Source organism: Perognathus longimembris, chromosome 10, assembly GCF_023159225.1.
Source record: "Perognathus longimembris pacificus isolate PPM17 chromosome 10, ASM2315922v1, whole genome shotgun sequence".
NCBI lineage: Eukaryota > Metazoa > Chordata > Mammalia > Rodentia > Heteromyidae > Perognathus > Perognathus longimembris.
The window spans coordinates 55,302,379-55,324,229 of NC_063170.1; the positions used below are offsets into that span (position 1 = coordinate 55,302,379).

General features: G+C 46.8%; 1 protein-coding gene across 1 annotated transcript in view; it reads right to left on the minus strand.

The window, feature by feature from the left end:
* Positions 1-21,851, minus strand: part of Lrig1 (leucine rich repeats and immunoglobulin like domains 1) — a 105,129-nt gene that overhangs the window by 21,223 nt on the left and 62,055 nt on the right. The window contains exons 4-7 of the mRNA XM_048356118.1: positions 8,001-8,138; positions 5,514-5,657; positions 3,700-3,843; positions 1,261-1,404 (exon numbers count right to left, since the gene is read on the minus strand). Coding sequence (XP_048212075.1) covers positions 1,261-1,404; positions 3,700-3,843; positions 5,514-5,657; positions 8,001-8,138 — 570 coding nt within the window. The remainder of the gene's footprint in view (positions 1-1,260; positions 1,405-3,699; positions 3,844-5,513; positions 5,658-8,000; positions 8,139-21,851) is intronic.

The window sequence follows — 21,851 nt, forward strand, 5'->3', positions numbered from 1 at the left end:
CAGGGCTGCTCCTGATTCAGGCTGTTTTGGGTTCTGCAGCTACACTCCCTGCATCCGCCAGCAGAGGGCACCGTGAGCCACTGCCTTGGGCAGCTACACCATGCCCTGCTACCTTAGCCAGGTGAGACTGGCAGCCCCGGCCTGAGCAGTGGGTCCCCTGCTCCCTCAGTAAGCAGGGCAGGGAACATGCCCTCAAGCAACTGCTCTGCCTCCCAGCACTTGCGCACCTCTCACAAAGCTCTGGATCAGTTACTTGGCATACTGGTCATCTAAGGGTGAAAAATGGGAATCGGGGCTGAGGTGGGAAGAAGGAAAATAATTCGGTGAAGATGAATGAGTTTTTAAAGGTGGCAGCAAGCAATATTCCTTCCGTCCTGAAATAGTAAGTCATGGTGTCTGTCAGTTGCAAAAACCTGGCAGGAGATGAAAACTGCATCCTCACCTGCAATTAAAGAATTTATTTTAAAGGAGGGGGTGGGGAACACACTGGAAAGCAATCCTACCACTGATTTGAGGTTGCATGAACACAGGACCAACTTCTAGGACTTTAGGACGGAGCCAGGCATATTCTTTGGCCTTCAGACTCTCTAAAGGGCACAGGAACCATCTTCACAGGAAAGGGAGTGGGGAATGCAATGTTCTGCCTGAAATAGGCCTTTCCTCGTGGCCTCAACTCCAGGGGCTCACACATCCTCTGGTAACAGAGAGCTGATCATAACCTAGTTCTGGCTCGGGGGAAACCTACAGGACTTTTCTGCTTCCCTACAGCTCCCAGGCCTGGCAAAGAAAAAAACATGGGTCCTTGGAGTTCCCTGGTAAGGTTAAGCCTGAGTCAAGGAGCTTGTTAGAAGCCCTCCAACAAACACACTCACAATAGCAGATATAGTCACAAAACCACGACAAGGAAGTACAGGGTGGATTCATGAGCTACAGACTCCTGGAGGTCAGGGAGACGCCTCCCTAACAGTGCCCTCTCCTTCAGGAACTGTCTCAAGAGCCAAGAAAGCCTCGGGGACAGAGGCCCCAGGAGGATGGACATGGGACTCCTGTAGCCCCTGACAATCCATAAGCAAACTGGGGAAGAGAGGAAAGCAGGAAGGGACACAGCTCTGGCCAGCTGCTCTGGCCATCTGTTTTCTCTGAACCTTCCCACCTGAGCCTTCCTACGGCCACTGTGCTGTGAAGTGCTTCTTGGGGGTCTGGAGGGTTCACCAGCCATTGTGTCTCAAGGCACTGCAGCAGACCAAAGAGACTACTTACAACTCATGGAGCTTCTGGCAGAAGCTCCAGCCATCACGGTGAATGCGAGAGATGGAGTTGTTGCTGAGGTGCAGCTGGTGCAGAGCTGTGAGGCCATACAGCGAGCCACTGTTCACTTCCACCAGGCTGTTGTACTCCAGGTGCCTGCAATGACAGCCACACATGGCAAAGAGGAAGCCAGGGTCAGCACCAAAGAGGTAGCAGGACATAAGCGAAGTGAGTCTACATGGGGTGTGTGCATTCATGCACACACCAGGAAGTGCCAAAGCAGACAGAGTTCAGAGGGCAATAGGAAATGCCCTAGAAGTGTCTTTCTGGCTGAGTAAAAGTGAATGAGGCAAACAAATGGGCAGACAGAGGAGTTCTTGATGAGGACAAAAGGATCGGAAAGAGGAGACCGGAAGAGGCAGCTTTTATATTCCTCCCCATCCTACAGTTTTGTCAATAGTGAAGGGGAAAAATGGATTCAATCCAGGTGTAGCTAAAAAAATCTGGGCCCAGGACCCTGTTCAGGAGACCCACCACAGAGTTAACTCTTGGACTGGAACTCTGAGTTTCAGCTCTGGGATCAGACCATTTTGTACTTAAATTTCTACTTTGCAACTGTGATGACTTAATGATCCTGAACCCTGGAAATATCCATAAGTGTTGACTCCATAAGCCCATGTAAGAAGGAAATAAGAACATGCACACTGGACAGTTTGCACAGTGGATAGGACTTGGCTCTATCCATTCATGATTTTTTTTTCACTTTATGATGGTGCAAAATCCATCTTCATGTGGTACACTGATCACTTGCAATTTTGAATGTGGGTTTTTTTCAGGTTGAGCGCTACGTGTTGTAATGCTCTTGCAATGCAGGGCAGAAAGAGTGGGTAGCTCCCAGTATGCCAGTCAATCATAAGGTGCACACTGATACGCTACAGAGGAGTGTGTTGCTAAGCTAGGATGTTCTGAATTCAAGGTGGACTAAATATATCTGTAGCCTTTGATAGTTTCAATTTACAATAGTTTGCTGCAGTGCAATTCCACTACAAATCAAGGAGCACCTATCTGTACATTACTTTTTTCTATCTTACTTTTCTCCAGCTGTTCAAAAAGTGAGTATTTAATTTATAAATAATTGCTAAGACAATGCAAAAACCCCTTGAAAATGTGTACAAGTTTGTTCAACATAAAAACCAAATGGCAGAGCCTAGGACAGTTTTCTTCTGAGAATTAATTCTCTTAACCTCAGCCTACTTAGCACATGATCACTTGGATTTCAAATTCTAAAATGACTTCTTTAAGGAAGGAAAAGTGGTTTTGAATCCATGAAATGGAGATAGAGCTAATCAGAAGTGGGCAGTGAGGAGAGGGAGAGGCCAAGCAGCAGGCTTGTGTCGCCACACAGTTGGGTGTGCGTGGGATGAGATGGTCAGCAGAAGATGCTTTTTGTTATGTAACAGGACGGTGCTACATGCCAGTGGTCTGGACCCGAGCTTCTGGCTTTGGTTTCAGTTACGAAAATACCTAATCAAGGATATAGAAGTCATGACAGAATCTGCAGAGTGGTGATAGTTGAACCACTGACTGTATAGCAGGAAATCGCTAGTTCATAGGTAAAGAGTGGTTGATGTGTGTACATTTGGAAGTATCTACAAGCAAACAGGAAAACCCAGAAGAGATGCACTTAGAAGCAACTGTTCCTTGGGAGAAGCACTAGGGTGAAGCAGGGATAGAGAGAAGAGGTGGAACGGGCAGTTTTGATATGGTCTGATTTTATTTAATTATGCAGATGTATTACTTTTGATCAAAGACTACCAAATATAAACTTTAAAAAGGAGGATCAGCAATGGGCTGTGTGTTTCTACTGCTCCTAGTTACTTTGGCAGCCAGCAAGGACTGCTGCTGACACATTTGGCCCAAGCAAATGCTCCCTTGATAAAAGCTGCACATCTGCACCATGATTAGCTCACAAGACAGGAATAAATCCCCCAGGAAGAACTATACATTTTCAGCCCCACCTGCACATCAAGACAGACTATCAAACCCAAAACAGAGAGAGAAGGAACTTCCTGTAGGGTGTGGGAGTAGAGGATGTGGGAAGTTGCCCTGTGGCAGCCCAGGCAGGTCTGTGGAGGAAGAAGGTGGGTAAAAAACCGGGCCAGGGGCTCTTTCTCCAACTCTCACCTCCTTATCTAACAGAAACCTTACTAAAACCTCCGAGAGCCATTCCTACTCTGGACAGAAAATGCCTTGGTCTGGTCAGACTACAGACACTGAGTTGAGCCCAGGGGCAAAGGGATAGAAAGGGATAGGTACCGCTGGCATCCACTGCATCCTTCAGCTGAATGAACGAGTGTGGTCCTAGAGCACATAGGCCAGTGCGTGTACACACATACCACAGCCCCCCCTCCTTTATTTTTACACACAAGGCCAGCAGGGGCGCCCACTTACAGGACATGCATCTTGGACAGCCCCCAGAAGGCACCATCCGTCAGCTTGCTGATGTTGTTTCGCTGAAGCTTCAGCACCTCCAAGCTGTCGAGTCCATGGAACGTGAGCCCTTCGATTAGCCGAATCCGATTCCGGTTGAGGTCCCTAAAGACAAAGCCACAGGGTCAGAGAACCATCTGTGAGCATTCCCAGGTAGGTGTTTTGAACCAATGGAGACACCATGGTAAAAGATCTAGGGGGCCCTCAGGTGCACCTCCCTGGCATGGAGGCCCAAGCAATGCCTAAGAGAAGCAGAGCAGCTCTGTGCAGTCAGCTCCCCGCCGGCCCAGGGGTCTGAATGTGCCAGTGCCCATTTCCTCCAGGAGCATGAGTGCCATTCATGATTCTGCAGCTGGCACAGGGCATGACACAGAAGGTAGATGTCTTAGGTGAGGTATCTCTGTCCTTAGTAACAGAATTCCACAGCAGATGCCTTGAGTCCCAGGACAATTGTTGCACAGGGTATCATGTGGCCAGAACACTGTCCACTATGGCTACTGGACAGGCTTTCCACATAGGAGAGACAATACTGCATACAGGGAAGGAATATACTGACTAGGAAGTTATACAGTTGGCTCCTAGCTTCAGCGTAAAGACGGCAGGAAAAGAGATGGTGGGTGGGCTGGATCCATTAGCAACTAAGGAGAAAAGAAGGAGAATGCTGGGCCAGCCAGAAAGCTCTTCACTTTCTTCAAATATTTCTACAGTGTCTCATGACCTTTCCTCCTCAAGATCATGGAGACCTTTTCCACAGACTGAAAGAAGCAAAGTCCAGATCCATCACCTGGGGAGGTGACTTGCTGCAAGCAGTATTAACGAGGGGGGCTCCCCCCGTTACTATGGCCAGCTTGGCCTTCAGCTACTGTTTTGTTCTGTTTAAGTCAAAGTTCCAATATTGGTTTGTTTTCCTGAAATCAACTCTTGGGCTAAGAAAACTAGAGAAAAAAAACAAGAAACAAAGTGAGTCCATCACTATTGGTTAATGATGTTTTCTTGAATCTCAATCCAGAACCCTATGCCATTCTTGAAGGACATTTGGCCTTGGTCACTGAAAAATCATATAAATAAATCCTTTCAAAAGAAAATAAGTCAGCTGTCCAGTGCCGGTGGCTCACACCTGTAAATCCTAGCTACTTGGGAGATTGAGACCTGAGGAACATGGTTCAAATTCAGCCAGGGCAGGAAAGTCCATGAGACTCCTATCTCCAATTAGCCACCAGAAAACCGGAAGTGGCACGGTGGCTCCAGTGGTAGAGCACTAGCCTTGAGCTGAAGAGCTCAGGGACAGTGCCCAGGCCCAGAGTTGAAGGCCCACAACCAACAACAACAACAAAAAATTGTTACCTCTAGCCACATTAGCTTCCTGTCAAACTACTCAAGAAGTGTCGGACATCGTCGTGCCCAAGATATGTGCTGTACAGGCACCTGTAAAAATGAGACTAAAACCTGTGAGACAAGGGGCATGCGGCCTAAGCACTAGCCAGCATCATCAAAGCTGCAGGACTCCTGTTTTGTTTTGGAAAAGGCCAGCAAGGACAAGCATGTACATACTCTGTAGATCTTTTCCTCAGCAAGCTGATGTAGCTTGCCAGCACCAGACCCAGCTCTTAATTTGCTTTTAGTAGGTGTTGCCATAGGGCCATTAATGATAGTTTATGTAGCTTCACTGTGGGGGAGCAAGGAAAAGGGTCACAACTGGAACAAGATCCTTGGGGAAATCTGGCTCCCATAAAGTTTGGCTAACCTTTAATTAAAGTTCAGGTTTCTGTACTCACAATTGTGTCAGCCTGCGGAGCTTGAAGGCTTTCACAGGAAGCTGGGTGATTCTGTTTTTGCTCAGGCGAAGAGTCAGCAGCGACCGAGACAGACCATCAAATGCTCCAGACTCCAGGGTGCCGATGCGGTTGCTCGCCAGGTTTCTAGAAGATTCGGGCAGGGGCAGGGATGTAGTGGCAGGGGGAGGCTTTCCACAATCTGTTACCAACACAGGACCCAGCTGGGTCTGAGCCGGAAGAACACGCTAAGATGTGTCCCAAGGGACAGGGCTCCACTGAGAGGCCTGTCATCACAAGGCTTTGAGGCCCTCCTGGCTCCCAGAGAGGGAGCCAGAGGGATGCAGGGCACACAGCTGCTCAATGAAGGCCTTGAAGGAGGCCTTGCTCCAGCCTGAGGCACAGTGTTTCTGGCTTGTGGCCCACAGGGATCGGAGAGTCACACAGCAGCCCCACACGCAATGGCTGCCTCAGGAGCCACCTGCAGGATGCTGCCCTCGCTGCCGCTGTCTCAGAAATGCCTTTGGAAGCAGAAATTCAACTGCTCTTTAGGAAATTTAATACTTTGAAGAAACAGCCTTTAATTTTGAAGTGGGTCTCACTGCATGTCTTACATGAATTTGCACAAGCCAACTCCTTTGAATAATTTTAAATGCCTCAAAGAATCACTCTAAAAAGAGTAGTACCAAATCCTCTAGAAAACAAACAACACTTCCTCATAGTGCTACACTTAAAGGTTGTGAGAGGCAATGTGCGTGGTTATAGAGGTCAGATAGGTGCTTTCTCAAAACATACTCCAGTACACACTTCAGAGGTGTGCATCTCACTGTGCAATTTGTATCAAGTCACACAAAACAGGAACAATATGGTATTCCTGTGCCAACTTAGCCCCACACCTTGCTTCCTGCTTTTCCCAGGCAAAAGCTGCTGTTCTGGGTCTTAGCGAAAAGAAGAAAGAGCAGAGAGACTCTTCTAACCACAGTGTGTGCATGTGTGTGTGGGTGGGGTGGGGGGGACACACAGCTCCTCCAGGCTCTCCATCAGGCAGTGGCCCAGGACAGGGCACACGAGGACTCTGTGCAAATGGGCCTGGACTGTTTGTTCTTAACACTCCAGATTAAAGAACAGTCAGTGTGATAGAGATATACCAGAGACTCACTGCCAACATCGAAAGTCATGCCCTCACTCCTCACCTCATGCAGGGAGAGGACACAGCAATTCAGTTAAGCAGTTGGTAGTTTCTTTGTCCCAAGTAAGGAAGTGTTGCTGGATACCTTTTTTTTTTTGCCAGTCCTGGGGCTTGGACTCAGGGTCTGAGCACTGTCCCTGGCTTCTTTTTGCTCAGGGCTAGCACTCTACCACCTGAGCCACAGTGCCACTTCTGGCTGTCTTCTATTTATGTGGTGCTGAGGAATCGAACCTAGGGCTTCATGTATATGAGGCAAGCACTCTTGCCACTAGGCCATATTCCCAGCCCACTGGATACCTTTTGAAAGCCCCTACACAGGACTTCACAGAAGCCAAGGAGGGCCTCTTGTACCCAATTCTAGTACCTTCTTTTTTAAGTGCCAGTACTGGGATTTGAACACAGGGCCTTGTGCATTTGCTTGGCTTTTTTACTCAAGGCTAATACTCTACCAATTGAGCTACACCTCCACTTCTGACAATTCTGTTTCCTTGATGAAGCCTAACATTAAGGAAATGATTCTACATGGTCTTGGAAAGACTTGGAAAATTCTTATGTCAAGCTTCATCTTCCCTGAAGAAGTGCAGCATGACAACCCATAAATCAGCCTTACAACGTTCCAAAAGTATGCAAAAGCAGTAACGATATAGGGAACAAAAATCACTCGTAATGGGGAAATGTCTTTTTAGCCTGGATTTTCAGGTTGTTTCTCAAAGCAACTCCTACTACCAAGCAGTGGGCTGTGCTCCTTGCTTCCATCCACTACATGCACAAGATGGAATGAACAAAACATTGGTAAAGGAGAAATAAATCTCAAAAGGGCCTGAGAGCTCAGAGCAGAGTGACTGCCCTTCTAAACCCAAGGACTGGTGTAAATGGTGCACGATACTGAAAGATATGCACTGGCAAGTTCAAGTAAGTCCACTTCTGTTGTGAGTCTTTGAACCACCCCTGAAACGTCTCTCCAAGCTTTTCTGGGAAGCAGCCCAGTAAATAGGAATAAAGACAGCTGCTTTTGGTCAAGACAGACCTGGATCTGAGTAGTAGACCCTCCTCTCTAAGGGATGAGCTCCTTGTACAGCTAGTTATCCTCTCCATGCCTCAGCTTCTCCTCTGCCTGCAGCATCAGAATGGATGATTTGGAAACACTATAAACGAGCACTCAGAAGACAAGACACACTATAAATGGGTACCCCCTGCAGGTAAGCTAAAGGCTTATACTGTCCCTATACTAAGAAGACAGGACTGAGAGCATCTATTCCATCCCACAGTATGTTCAGAGCCAGGTGGGCAGAGGTACTTACAGCTCCCTTATGTTCAGTCCATGTGGAAAGCAGGCACTCCGGATTTCTGTAATGTTGTTTGAACTCAGATCCAACACTTCCAAGGACAGGTATGGCTTCAGCTTACTTCCTTCCACACTTCGAATCTTATTGTGCTGCCTGGGACACACATGAGGCAGTAATGTAATTATGTAGCAGGTCTTTTCGCAAAGTACAACCAACTATTTCCCCATCCAACTTTGTTACAAATTGCTTTGACTCTCACATGAAACTACAGTTTAGTTTTACATAAAACAGATCTCAGGTTCCATTTCCTATTAAGTTCTCATTGCTGGCTGGCTCCTAAAGGCTTCACTGGATTTTCTGTCTGGGGTAGGTTTTATGTTCTGGGTGATTCTCACTATCAAATGAAACCATCATGACATGACCAGCATCCAATGCACCAGCTTCAATCTGGCACAATCAGCCTCATAATGTTCAAGACTGTAAGCACCAGAGACTGAGTTCAGTTTAATCCAACTTAACATACACACCTCACAGTTTGCCACACTTAGCATGTGCCAGACATGGAGACAGATACAAGGGATTTAAAATAGCACATAAAAATGATGATGACAAAATCCTAATCATCTAAAAAGGGAAAGTGGTCCAACTAGAAACCAATTCTCCTGAACCTCTGTGGTTTTGGTTAATGACTCTATGTCTTAGTTTTTCCATCAGAAAGATGGGCCCCGCAACTGTCATTTCAAGAATCTGGGTGATCCAATCTGAAACCACACTAAGCACCTGGCAGTGTTGAATAACTCAGTGTTGAATATTTACTGCCTCCCAGGGAAAGTAGCTTCCACCATGATTTATTTACATCTGAATCCTCTTTTCATCATGTCCTAAATCCAAGCAGCCACCTCATAGTTACTACTCAGGAGGATGGTGGAGGAAAACTACTGTGTTGTAACTTTGGCTCTGCCTGGCAGATTCAAACCACTGAAGCCCTAACTCCAACAGCAGATACTCAAAGAGTGCTGGGTGGTAGTACTGGGTCTGTGGGTCCCAGGCATACACTTGGGCCAGCTCTGAGTAAACAGAAGTAACCCTCCAGCCAATCAAAGCATCTTGGAACACAGACAAGTAAGCCAGGCGTCGCGTACCAAGTGGCATCTCCTTTAAACAAACACTTGACCAAATCAGTTCCAATGGGCATAAACAAGGACCTCTTTCCCAGAAACCTGGGGCTTCTCCTCATCTCCTCTAGCTGTTTTTTGTTCCCCACACCCACCCTCAGCAATTCATTTACAAAGCCACAGCTCTGCTCCTCAGAATAATGGAAGGACCTTTCCCCTCCACTCTACTCCCAGCCATGAAAGCTACTTCCTTTGAGTTCTTTATTAAGTTCTTTAATAAAGGCAGTCTCTTCAGTTTTCTGACTCCAAAAGAAAAAAGAAGGAAAGAAAACCTTTATTATGCAAAGTATGGGAAGAAAAAAGAACACGAAATAAAGGCCATGCTGAGCCTCATCCGGGAACTCTGAATACAGTATCAGGGAGCCAAGAACAGAGGATCTGGAATAAGGAGAGATGATGCTTCTCAGTCCAAGCCTCTAACAAAGAGGGGTCCTGGCACACCCAGGCCAGGCACAGGCGAAGGCCTCTGGACAGCTGTGAGCCCTGAACACTTCTCACACCATCCTGTCTCCTGCTCGGCCCCCATAGTGCCTCCTCTGGCTCCTGATCTTTCTCCTTTGTCTTATACCTTCTTTCTTTCAGTCTATTTATTCACTGAATCAAATATTCTGGGCCTGACTCTGGATAGAGGACAAGTCTTTTTCACAAGCTGGGAAAAGTTCCCCACTTAGGAGAAGAAGCAGCCATGGAGATGGCAAGCAAGGGGAGGTGGAGTGAGGGACAGTAACAGGATGACAGGGAAGGATGATTGGGGCAGTGGGAAGGACAGCACTTCACTCAGCCTGGGAGTTGCCAGGCAAGGGCCTAAAGGTGGGTGGCTGAGGCTGGGCCAGGCGGGAAAGCAGGGAACTTCAAGACTGCATGGCTGTACCACACCAAGAAACAGATCAAGCTAGGGTGGGGAGCAGCCTCACTGTGGGCAAGGGAAGTTGGGTAGCACAACAGAAGAAGAAGGGGCTACAGGAACTAGAGATGAGAGCTGGTGAAGTCAAGGTTTCCAGTGCGGAGAGAGCAAGAATCAGGTGTACACACACACATACACACCAAGAAGGAAAAGACTTGAATTGACACTCTTCCAAAGAATATATACAACTGGTCAACAAGCACATGAAAAGATGCTCAAAGTCAGTATTCATTAGAGAAATGAAATTAGGGTGGCTACTAATGCGTGGGTTAAAAAGAAAGACTACATAATAAATGTGGGTGAGGATCTAGAACAACTGGAGTGCTCGTGGCTAGAAAAAATATACAGTAGTAGAGCTGCTGAACCCAGAGATAATGACTCCTCCAAAACTTCAACACAATCATCTGTGGTCCAGTGCATCTGAGGACTAAAAGGACTAAAATCAGGTTGTAAGGGAACCTTCGCACACCCACACTCATGAAAACATCATTCACAGTATCAAAAAGATGAAGTAAACCAAATACCCATCAATAGATGAATGGATCAACAAAATGAGGTATGAATACCCACAGACTGTGACTCAGCCATAAGTAAAGGAGCTTCTGCTGTGTGCCACGGAAACGTATGACCCTTAAGGACATTATGCTATGTGAAACAAATCAGTTATGAAAATCTAGATACTGTGGTTAAAGCAGTTACATTTACAGAATGGGGAGCTCAGACAAGGAGAAATCATTGTTTCCAAGATAGGGGATTTTAGTGTTAACAAAATGGAAGAACTACTAGAGGTGAGTTGTACAATACGAATATACTTAACGCTACTGAACTCTACACTTAAATTTTATGTTATGTGTATTTTACTACGATTTAAAAACAAAACACAAGTAAGTTCACATGACTCTTCTTCCTAAAACAAGTGACTCTCATGTCTATCTTGTTTTGTTTTGTTTTGCCAGTCCTGGGCCTTGAACTCAGGGTCTAAGCACTGTCCCTCCCTTCTTTTTGCTCAGGGCTAGCACTCTGCCACTTGAGCCACAGTGACACTTCTGGCTTTTTCTATATATGTGGTGCTGAGGAATTGAACCTAGGGCTTCCTGTATATGAGGCAAGCACTTTTACAACTAGGCCATATTCCCAGCCCCTCATGCCTTTCTTAATGTTAAACCTTCACAATGGCAATCAGGGTCCACATTACTTACCCCCCACACACCCCAAACTCCCCTTGTTCTACGCTCTGCCCCACACCGGCCTTCAGGCAGGCCACGCCTCAGGACCTTTTACCTGCTGCTCCTACAACCTGGAATCACATCCCCAGGGATACACTTGCTGCCCACAACACCTTACTTCCTTCCCAACTTTATCCAAATGTCCCCTTCGCGCCAAGACCTTCCCCAGACACCCTTGCAAAGACCACAGCCCCTTCACACACTCTCTCCCTTGCTGCTTTATTTTTCTCAGGGGCCCTAACATTATCTAACCCATTAGGAACTGCTTCTCTCCAGTTTAATGTCTTCTCTCCCACCATGATGTGGTTCTATGAGGGCAGATGTGGTTGTCTGGCTTTTTTTTTTTTTTCTGTAGTTATTTTTTGGTTTGGGTATTTGGTATTGTTTGGTTGCTTTATCTCCACCCCACCCCTCCCCAGGATGTCATGCACTTTACTGGAGGCTGGTCCGCCTCAGATGGCCATCTTCCTTATCTTTGCTCCTGCAGAGCTGGGATAATAACTACTCACTACCATGCCTGGCTTAGTGATTGAGATGAGGTCTAGTCTTAGCTAGCTTCCAGCCATAATCCTCCCATCTCTACTCTCCAAAGTAGCTGAGACTACAATAGCTGAGACTAAGTCACCTCTTTGCCCCCTCTAGATCAGCATTATGTTTTTTGGTGTTTTTTTTTTTTTTTTTGTTTTTTTTTGCCAGTCCTGGGCCTTGGACTCAGGGCCTGAGCACCGTCCCTGGCTTCTTCCCGCTCAAGGCTAGCACTCTGCCACCTGAACCACAGCGCCCCTTCTGGCCGTTTTCCATATATGTGGTGCTGGGGAATCGAACTGAGAGCTTCATGTGTAGGAGGCAAGCACTCTTGGCACTAGGCCATATTCCCAGCCCAGCATTATGTTTTGAACTCGGGGTCTTTCCCACCTGAGCCATGTTCCAGCCCTCTGACTGCTTTGTTCACTAGTATTTCCAGCCACTGGAAAAGCATGAGGTTCACAGATGTTCACTAAATATTTGCTGAATGAATGAATCATGAAGAATAGGCATAGGTTACATTTAGAAGAGCCAAGGGTGCGAACATGGGTTGGGACTCACCTCATTCATGTAGAAGAAAACCACACAAGCTGAGTAACTCAGGCAGAAGACCTCAGAACAGGAGGAGGAGAGAGTTTGCCAAGAGTCTTCTAATAGTCCTGCTCAGACTCCAAATTCCCAGGCCCATGACAGCGCTGAAGAACTATAAGGCCTCCAGCGTGCCATCCCTCAGAACACACATGCCACCCTCTGTTAACAAACCTTCCTTGGGGCCAGCTCTGTGCTCCCTTGTGACTCTGCATCCCTGGATTGCAAGGGCAAGGACCACTCTGTGTGATGTGTCTTCAGGACCCTGGCAACTATGCAAGGCCCTGGAATCCCTGCCCTAGGACATGCATGGCACTGTGGAAGAGTGCCGTGAGCACTGCCACTGACTTCATATCCCAGCACAACACTCCCAGGTGTGACTCCTGAAGGAGCCTCCCTCCTATGTAAGTGGGGTATCAAGTTCCTACATTACTCACTCTGGCTGGTGTGACCTGACATGTTGCAGTAGCTCAATAAAATGAGCCTTTGTTTTTATTAATCATATTTGTATCCTCAGAACCAAGCTGAAGATCTGGTTTACAAGAGGTGCTCTGGAAAAAGAATGAACACAATTAATGAGTGGCTGGTTCTTGTCTATGCCTTTGCCACATTTCAGTGCAACCAGGCAGGCCTGGCTACCCTCTCAGGAACCAAGTATTGACTCAGAGCTCACTTAGCTTTATGCATGAAACAGACCTGCTCCAGCTGCAGAATGTTAAAAATCCAGACACACAGAACCACCAGACTGTCTTGGGGAACCATGCTTCAAAGCAAATCCAGCTTGCAGCTTCAGGAGGACTCAGGGGGGCAAGAGAACCAAAGGGCCCCAGGAACAAACAGCTGGACCGCATATCCTTCTTATTCCCACAGCAAGCCCATGTTGCTGACTCAAAAACGTCAATCCCCCAAAGCCTCCTTTCGAGGCATGGCCTATACACGGCACTGCCTCCAGGTCTGCACACAAAGTGGAGAGGGACGGCTGGTGTTCCCACCCTGCAGGGAGGTCCTCCCAAGTTACACCTCAGAGCCCGTGGTTCGTGACAACCTGCCTGCTCTCCTGAGTGAACTCCAAGTCCAGTTTTAGAAGGATGCCCACATTCTCAACGCTGTGCGCAAGCCCAGGTGGGCTTCACATCACTCACGCAACTTATCACCCAGGAAGGCCCATGCACAGCATCATAACCTCCCAGTCCTGCTCCAGTTTAGATGGCCGAAAGCCTACCATGTGTGTAGCAAACCCTGGGTGAATGCCCAGGAAATCACGCATCTATTTAAAGAGGTAGGTAATACTATCACTGCTAGTCAGCTGACAAGAAAACTGAGGCTCAGAGTTCTGCAATGTCCCTGATGTCGCATGGAAGCAAGGGGAGGCAAGATGCAAATTCAGAGGAGTATGACTCCTCCTAGCCCACTCAAGAGGCTTGCTCTCTCCCAGCGGAATTTTCAGGGCACTAACCCAGTCATACCCACAAGCCTTCAGCAAAGCTTGACTAAGTCTGAATGCTGGAACTGGCTGTTTTCTCTGTCACTTCACCATGATCTGTGTAAATGGATTCTACCAGGTTGCCCAGATTGTGTATCAGCCTCCCAGAACCCTAGATGAGCAGCACGTGCTCACTGGGCCTTGTGCAGCCCCCCTGGGCCCCAGTCTCAAGCACAGCAGATGGAACTAGAGTTCTCACTGTGGATGCTCGGCACGCGGGAAAGCCAGCAGCTCCCATAAGGCCCTGTCTTCACAGGCTGCAAAAAACCCCTGCACTCCCAGCCAGCACAGAGAAGACCTGCAAAGGGACCCACTTAAGTGTAAGAAAAGGTGAGGACAGTGTGCTGCAAGTGAGTGCTGTGCTGAGCCACATCAAAGGAGTTCTCCTAAAACCAGTGTTTCTGCAGTTACAAGGACAGGACTGGAGAAGCAGGTCACATGGCCTTCACTTCCATCCAGTGTCAGTTTACCCATTGGTTGCCCTCTAGGGAGAGGAGAGCTTAATACAGCAGAAGTCTATTAAACCAACACCTGTTAAAGACTTCAAAAATAAAATCGGTCTTCAAAGGCAGAGAGCAGGCCAGATAAGCTGTCCTCATTTGGTTACATTCTCAGGGCTGATGTTAAATTAGACAGTAAAACAGACAGAGGCATTTGAAACCAACACTTGAAACTTTCTACCATAATTGATCGCTCCACTGTGGTTCTGTGAAAGCCCAAGTTTACAAGGTACTCCAGGTTAGTGGTGGCAAAGATCTCATGGTATAGAAAACAGACAGGAAGAAAAAGTGAAGAGATCAAAGTCAGAAAAGCAAGGTAGGTCAGGTGGGTCATTTCTGACTCCAGAATTATGCACCTATTGTCTTCAACAGGGATCAGCAAACTTCCTCTGTAATGGGCCAGCTGGTGAATATTTTAAGCTTTGTGGGTCACATAGCCTCCACTGAACTACTCAGCTCCATGTTGTGGTATCCAAGCAGACACAGACATCAATTCACCAGTGTGGCTATGTTCTACAGAAATGACTTAAAAAAATAAGCAGCAGGCCATGATTGGTCTGCTAACTATAACTTGCTGTCCCCAATGATGACATGACAACCAGTTTGGGTTTGGTTTGTGGGGATCCAGATTCTACTTCTAGCTCTGAAGCTAGAAGTTTGGGCCTGTATATAAATCACTCTTTATTTGGTTTAACCACCTATGAAATGAGCCAAACCCCTCTCTGCTATAGAGAGAAAACCATCTGTTTCTCCCTACTGTATCCATATCAGACATCAATGATCAATCTTTTTTTAAAATTTTTATGTCTTTTCCACCTCTTCAGAAAGTGAAATGGAAGCCAGGTCTACATCATGATGTTCCTGAAAAGATGATCCAGGTTCTTTACTAGAGCCAGCAGAAAAGACAGGAAACAAGGTTACCTTACAGAATACAAAGACATCCACAATGTATGTCCTTTCTTTTTAGCCCTGCCAGTTACTTCAAAACATAGGGCCAATTCACCAGTCCTAACATCTAAGCAGAGATGACCTTCAATTATTCCAAAATATCATGGTTACTATCCACTCCCTGAGTATTGGATTCTAATCAGAAATAGCAAATCTTCCACAATTTTACTTTAAATTACTTAAAGAGTCAGCAACATCCAAATTAGAGCTCTTTGTTTTGCCTGGACCTCTAGCTAGAAACAGTTTCATGCAGTGTAGGTCTGGAATGGGAACAAGTTGGATGTAACATACTTTTCATAGCTCCTATGCGCCCATTCCCAGCCTAATAATACCCAGAACCCACCAAGGTTCTGGCAGATACAATTAATCAAACATCCTGACAGCTCTGAGCAGGCACTTTGCCCACCTTAGCTAGCTACACTTGGGAATCTCATGAAGATTCTTCACCTTAGCATAGAGGCCAAGGTCTGGGCAGAATGATGGAGGGCTTACAAACCATCTGTACTGCTATGTGGAGCTACAGCTCAGCTTAACACAAACTACAGAGAACTCCCACAATGTGAGGCAAGTGAAAACCATGTTATCACTGACAGAGAACAAAACAGGACGTGGGGCAGAGCAGGCCCAATGCTTACCATAGAGGTCTATGGCCCGACAGCAAACACCTGAAAATACTGACCTTCTAAGAACACACTGCAGATGAATATAACCTTTGCCAGACAACACAGATACCATCAGAGATGCTGCAGCCAACTGTTGCCAGTTGCCTCATTCCAACTGTGAGAGCTGTCCTGAGAGACACATAAATTCTATGGGCAGAGTTCAAGGAAACCCACAAAACTACCGTTCATTTCAAGACAGAGACCAATATCAGCACCCCAGAAGTCTCCCTCCTGCCAACCTCTTGAATCTTATTATTCCCCGAAGTGGAAACTACAGAACTTCTGATATCTATGATTAATGTACTTCTTTAGTGTGCTTTATATACACAAAAATGTTCCATACATACTCTCCTGTATCTGGCTATTTTCACTTAATATGTCTGAGATCCACCCACCAGATTGTTCTTTTTTATTATATTTCATTTGAAAAAGTTACTTCTTCATTCCATTGTTGGCGAACACGGAACTATTTCCAGCTTGGGCTACAGCAAAATCTCCAGTTCTAAACTGAAGCTAGGTGTCATCTGCTAGTGTTTTGTGGTGCTATATGTGCTTCTTACAGCCACACAGGTCTATGCATGGTATTGTTATACAAGGTCATCGACTATATGAGGACAAGGTCAACCCAATGAGACACTGGGCATGTTCTTTGACACTGGTGACTCATAGCTGTAATCCTAGCTACTCAGGAGGGTGAGATCTGAGAGGACTGCTAGTCAAAGCCAGTCTGGGAAGGGAAGTCTGTGACACACTTATCTGCAATTAACTACCAAATAGCTGAAAGTGAAGCTGTGGCTCAACTGGTAGAGTGCCAGCCTTGAGCTGGGATAGTGCCTAGGCCCTGAGTTGGAACTCCAAGACTGGCACCAAGAAATTTTAAAAAAAAAATCACAAAAAAAAATGCCCAGGGTTGAAAAAAATATGTGCTTCATTCAACCACATTTCTTAGATGGCACTGCACTTACCTGTGCCCTTGCCTATACTCCACTAAAAACATTAAGGAATACAGCCTGGGTTATAGAACATGGATTAACATTCAAGTGTCAAAAATAATTATTTTGTATAAGGGAGGATATAAGGAGCATCAACAATACTTCTAAGACTCAGACCAGCAAAAATGTCAAGACTAATAAGTACAGAATTGCTTTCCAAACTCAGATTGAGGAAAGGCTCTTTTCTCAGGATGAGTCAAAAGCATCACCATTTCACTAGCCTGCTTTACATCCATCGCCTTACACATGGAAAAGCAAAACCATCTGCTCTATCGCATAAATCGATGATCCACTCGAAGAAACCAGTGTCTCATAAGAAATGGCCCAGCCTGGATTATTTGTGGGACAGGAAATGGGAGTCAGAATAAGCAGGTCTCTCTCTTGATCACTCCCTCTTCCCCTGCTGCTGGTGAATCACTAGTTCCCTGGGGAATTTTGGCAGATTCTCAGCCTGGCTGCAGATGACGTTCCGGATCTGTTTATTCAGGTGGAGATCGGATAAAAAACAAGAGCAGTCAGTCCAGTGGCCGGATAAACAGCCTCCTCCAGGCAAGGTCAACCCCTTCGAAGGCAGGACTGGGCTATGTCAATCAACTTCCCAGCCCTCTCACTTCCTTTAAGGTCACCATTTCCTTGGAGTCTTCAACAGACAGTCTCTATTAAGACCTGATGTCCCACCCCATGGGAGTGCTTGGTTCCAGTGGCTTGTGCCTGATGAGCTAAAAGCCCCAGGTCTGACATGAAAAAACCAGGGACAATCAAAAGACAGCCACCATTGACATGTGAGAAGTCCATAGTGACCCTTGCCCATGAATTACTATAGACCAAGATCCAGTCCTAACTTACAGAATGTTTCTGTATTTCATTTTAAGATGCAGAAGTAGAAACTAGTAAGAAAGCTTCTGAGGAAATGCACATTGTTAAATAAAAAGTCCATGTGAAAAGATTAGCTCCTACTGTATGATTCCAAATACATGACATTCTGAGAAAGGTCAAACTATGTAGACAGAATTCTGCCAAAAGTAAGAAAGATCAGTGGTGGCCAGGGCTCACGGATGAGTGGATAGAAGGTAGGAATTTTAGAACAGTGGAACTTTTCTGTGATACTTGTAATGTCAGGTGCATGTCATAATTGCCAAACTCATAGAAAATATATTACCAGGAGTAAAGTCTCAAGTAAACTTAGGGAAAAATGTCTTGATACTGGTTCAGCAAATGTATCCAATGTACCAACCAAACCAAGAAGTTAATAAAAAAGAGGATAGAAAGCACTGGGGAAAAAGAGTGCCCAGAAGGGAATATGGAAATGCCCTGTACTTTCCACTCAATTTTGTTCCTAAAAACCTGAATGGCTCTAAAAGTATTTTTTTAAATCCTAACATGGTAAGTAGTCTTGAGGTCACAAGATTAGGAGAATGAAAGCTACCCTTGGCCGCAGAGTTTTATGTTATCTTATTTATTGCTATATCCTTGGCACCCAGGAAAAAAAGTGCTTAGGATATAAAAGGTGCTCAACCAATATTTGTTGAGTAAACAAATGGCTTATAACTCTTGTTCAATCTCCTGAAGATTACGCAGATTAAAACTAAGACAAGACCAACCAACCTACTAAAAAATTTCTACAAAGAATAAGATGTAACATAGAGTTGCTTTCTTGGGCTGGAAATGTGGCTTAGCGGTAGAGTGCTTGTCTAGCACGCACAAGCCCTGGGTTCGATTCCTCAGCACCACATAAGCAGAAAAAGCAGGAAGTGGCACTGTGGCTCAAGAAGTAGAGTGAAAGCCTTGAGCAAAATGAAGCCAGGGACAGTGCTCAGGCCCTGAGTCCCAAGCCCTAGGATTGGCCAAAGAGAGAGAGAGAGAGAGAGAGAGAGAGAGAGAGAGAGAGAGAGAGTTAGATTTCTCTGTTTTAGGTAGGGATGCTGGCAGACCTGTTTAAAAGAAAAGTGTCAGTAACTTCACTTATGCAGTTGCCCAAACACTGACGTTCATCAACTAGCTTGGGTTGGCAACCCCTAGGCTCTACTTGTCTTAGGCTGGTGGAAACTCTCTTCTGGCTGTCGCCTGGACCTGGCTGCTAGAGCATCTAGACCCACCTGAGCTCCACTTGTGCAGCTTCTTCCTGCTCCTGCCCAGGAGTTCCAACTAGACATCACTGACCTGAATTACTCTGTAACCCATGTCTGGTCAGCACTTGGGGAGAGAGGCTGAGCTACCTCAACATTGGCAGGGGCTTCTAAGGACTTGAGGAGCCCCTTCCATGCCTGCAAGGAGTAAATTTGTCCTGGCATTTAGGAAGGGGAAAGCAGTACCAAGTTGAGTCAGGAAATAGGAAGGCAGGGACGAGTCACTGATACCAGAATTCCCATTCACATATGGATACCTCTGGATGAGAAAGTTAAAAGTATTTCTCAGCTGGGAACTGATTGCTCATACCTGTAATCCTAGCTACTTGGAGGTGGGATCTGATGATGGTTTTAAGCCAGCCTGGACAGGAAAGCTCATGAAACTCTTATCTCCAATTAACCACCAAAAAACTGGAAGTGAAGACATGGCTTTAAGTGGTATAGTGCTAAACTTGAGCACAAAAGTTCAGGGACGTAGATATTGAATTCGAGCCCCAGGCCCAGAAAAGGGAGGGGGGGCAGTGATTTGTGATTCTCTTTTCTAGCCAGAGTAGTATCATAGCTCCTTTTCTTTTCCTTTTTGTTTGCCTTTCCCTGATAATTGGCTACCCCACATACTGCAAGTGTTCCTTCCCCACCACATGGAGACATGAGACCTCGGCCCTCACGAGTGCTGACCCTAGCCTGCACATGGGCAGAGCACCAGACTACCAAACTGCAGCATGGTGAGCTGCCAACTCTGGAACATCCAGGGAACCAGTGGTAGCTGCCCTGACCTCGCCTGACTTCTCACTGAGAATAAGTCTAAGATCACTGCTTATAACTGTTCAGGTCCTGAACCTGGGCTTCTTCATCTCTCTCTAAGGAAGGATGAAATAAAACTCCAATGCAGAACAAGAGGAGAGCACAGAATGACCCATTCTCCAGGAGCTGAGCTACTCTCTAGCAAGAAATGGAGAAAAGGTGGGAGACAAAAGCGACTGATAACAAGCAGGAAGAGGACTCCATAAGGGTAGCAATTCTGACTGGCCTGCAACACACAGAGAAGGTTCTTGCCCAGCAAACGTGAGGAGGATCCCACCCCCAGAGCCTGCAGTGTTGGAGCTATGGCACTTCACCAGCAGGAACCACCTCCTACCAAGGCCCACAAATGTTGCACATCATTGGGGGAAGAGAGGAGGGTCACAGAGGTTCAAGACCAATGGGCTCTGTCACTAGCTCTTGTGGTAGTTCTGGTGATTTTTACCAATCAGGATGTGAACAAACAGAATCACAGATGAGACAACAGGGTGACCTCATTCCACATTCCCAAACAGAACACAGCCTCTTTTCAAGGACCGCCCTTCCGTTTCGCCTTCAGGCGGCATACCCAGGCAAATGTCCATGCCACCATACTAAACCAAAAAGCTGGAAACACAGCTGACGACCTGGCTTTCAAAGAGTAAGGTGAAAAACATAGGAAATACTACAAGTGGCTCTCAGACAGCGTATACGGCCACAATGGAATCATTCACCACTACCACCACCCTTCTTTTTTTGCACAGGATTGTAATGTGTTTGTCTGTTAGGGAAATACACTTTTATTTACAGAGCAGTTAGTGTGCATTAAGACCCTGAACTGTGGTCCCAATCCTTAAGTGGAATGCCTGGGCCACAGGGTGCAGAGTGGCAGGGCCAGAGTCAGCAGTGCCACCCCCAGGTGGCAATAAGAATCCTGCATGGAGGCAATTCTGGGGTTCAGAGTCTCCTTTGGACCCTCTGCACCCCAACCATCTCATGGCACATGAATCTGCCCCTGGTGGTGACATCTTCAAAGGGCCTTTGTACTGGAGCCTGGGATGGGGCCCTGGGGCACCTGCAGCTGCCAGGAAATGATTCCAAAGCCAAAGTCTCTGCACAGAGCAGCAGACCACCCCCCCCCCCCCAGCAGCTTCTGCTGTCCCCTCAGCCCCAAAGGGCACCCTGCACCTTCCTTCTCAGCAGAAAGAATAGCAGGTGGGGCAGTGACCACGGGCTTACCACCTCACGGAGCTTCCACAGCCAGGCTCTGCTCCTGGTTCTGCAGGTGGGGAGGCTGAGGCACACGAGGCTAGCTCACTGCTGCGGGCTGCACAGCATGGCTGGGAAGGGAGCCCACACTATGCAGCCACATCCTGCACTACCACTAGGACTGCCTCATCATGCAGGAAGGCATGACCAATGGAAGGATAGCTTCTCTGGACAGAACTTAGAACCTCTCACCTTTTTATTCTAGGCCTCCAGGGAGAAGCACCCTTGCTGGTGGAAGCCCCATGCTGGGCAGATGTAGAGGGGCAAATCCTGCTAGGAACCACTTCACACTTTCACATTCACACAGTCCTCACAGGCCCTTAGTCCAATGTGGAAACCACGAGTGCTGCTCTTAGCCATTCAAACTGAAGATGGAAGGAGAGCCATTGCTCAATACGTGAGGAAAATGGCTCCCACTGCCTCAGGCGGAACCAGCCATTCCCCATGGAGAACAGCATGCCTTCAGCTGTCTGCCACACCAAAATACCTCCTAATTCAAACCCTTGGAATCCCCCAACTAAACAGGAGGCGACCCTAAGTGTCTGACTCCAGGTATATTGAAAGCTGAAGCTAAGAAAACAGATTGTGGACTGGAGATGGTGGGGTGTCCCTGAAATTCCCTTGGGGGGCCACAGAAAAGCTGCTTGCATCTGTCTGCCACTGGCACATTCCCCAAGATCCATATGCC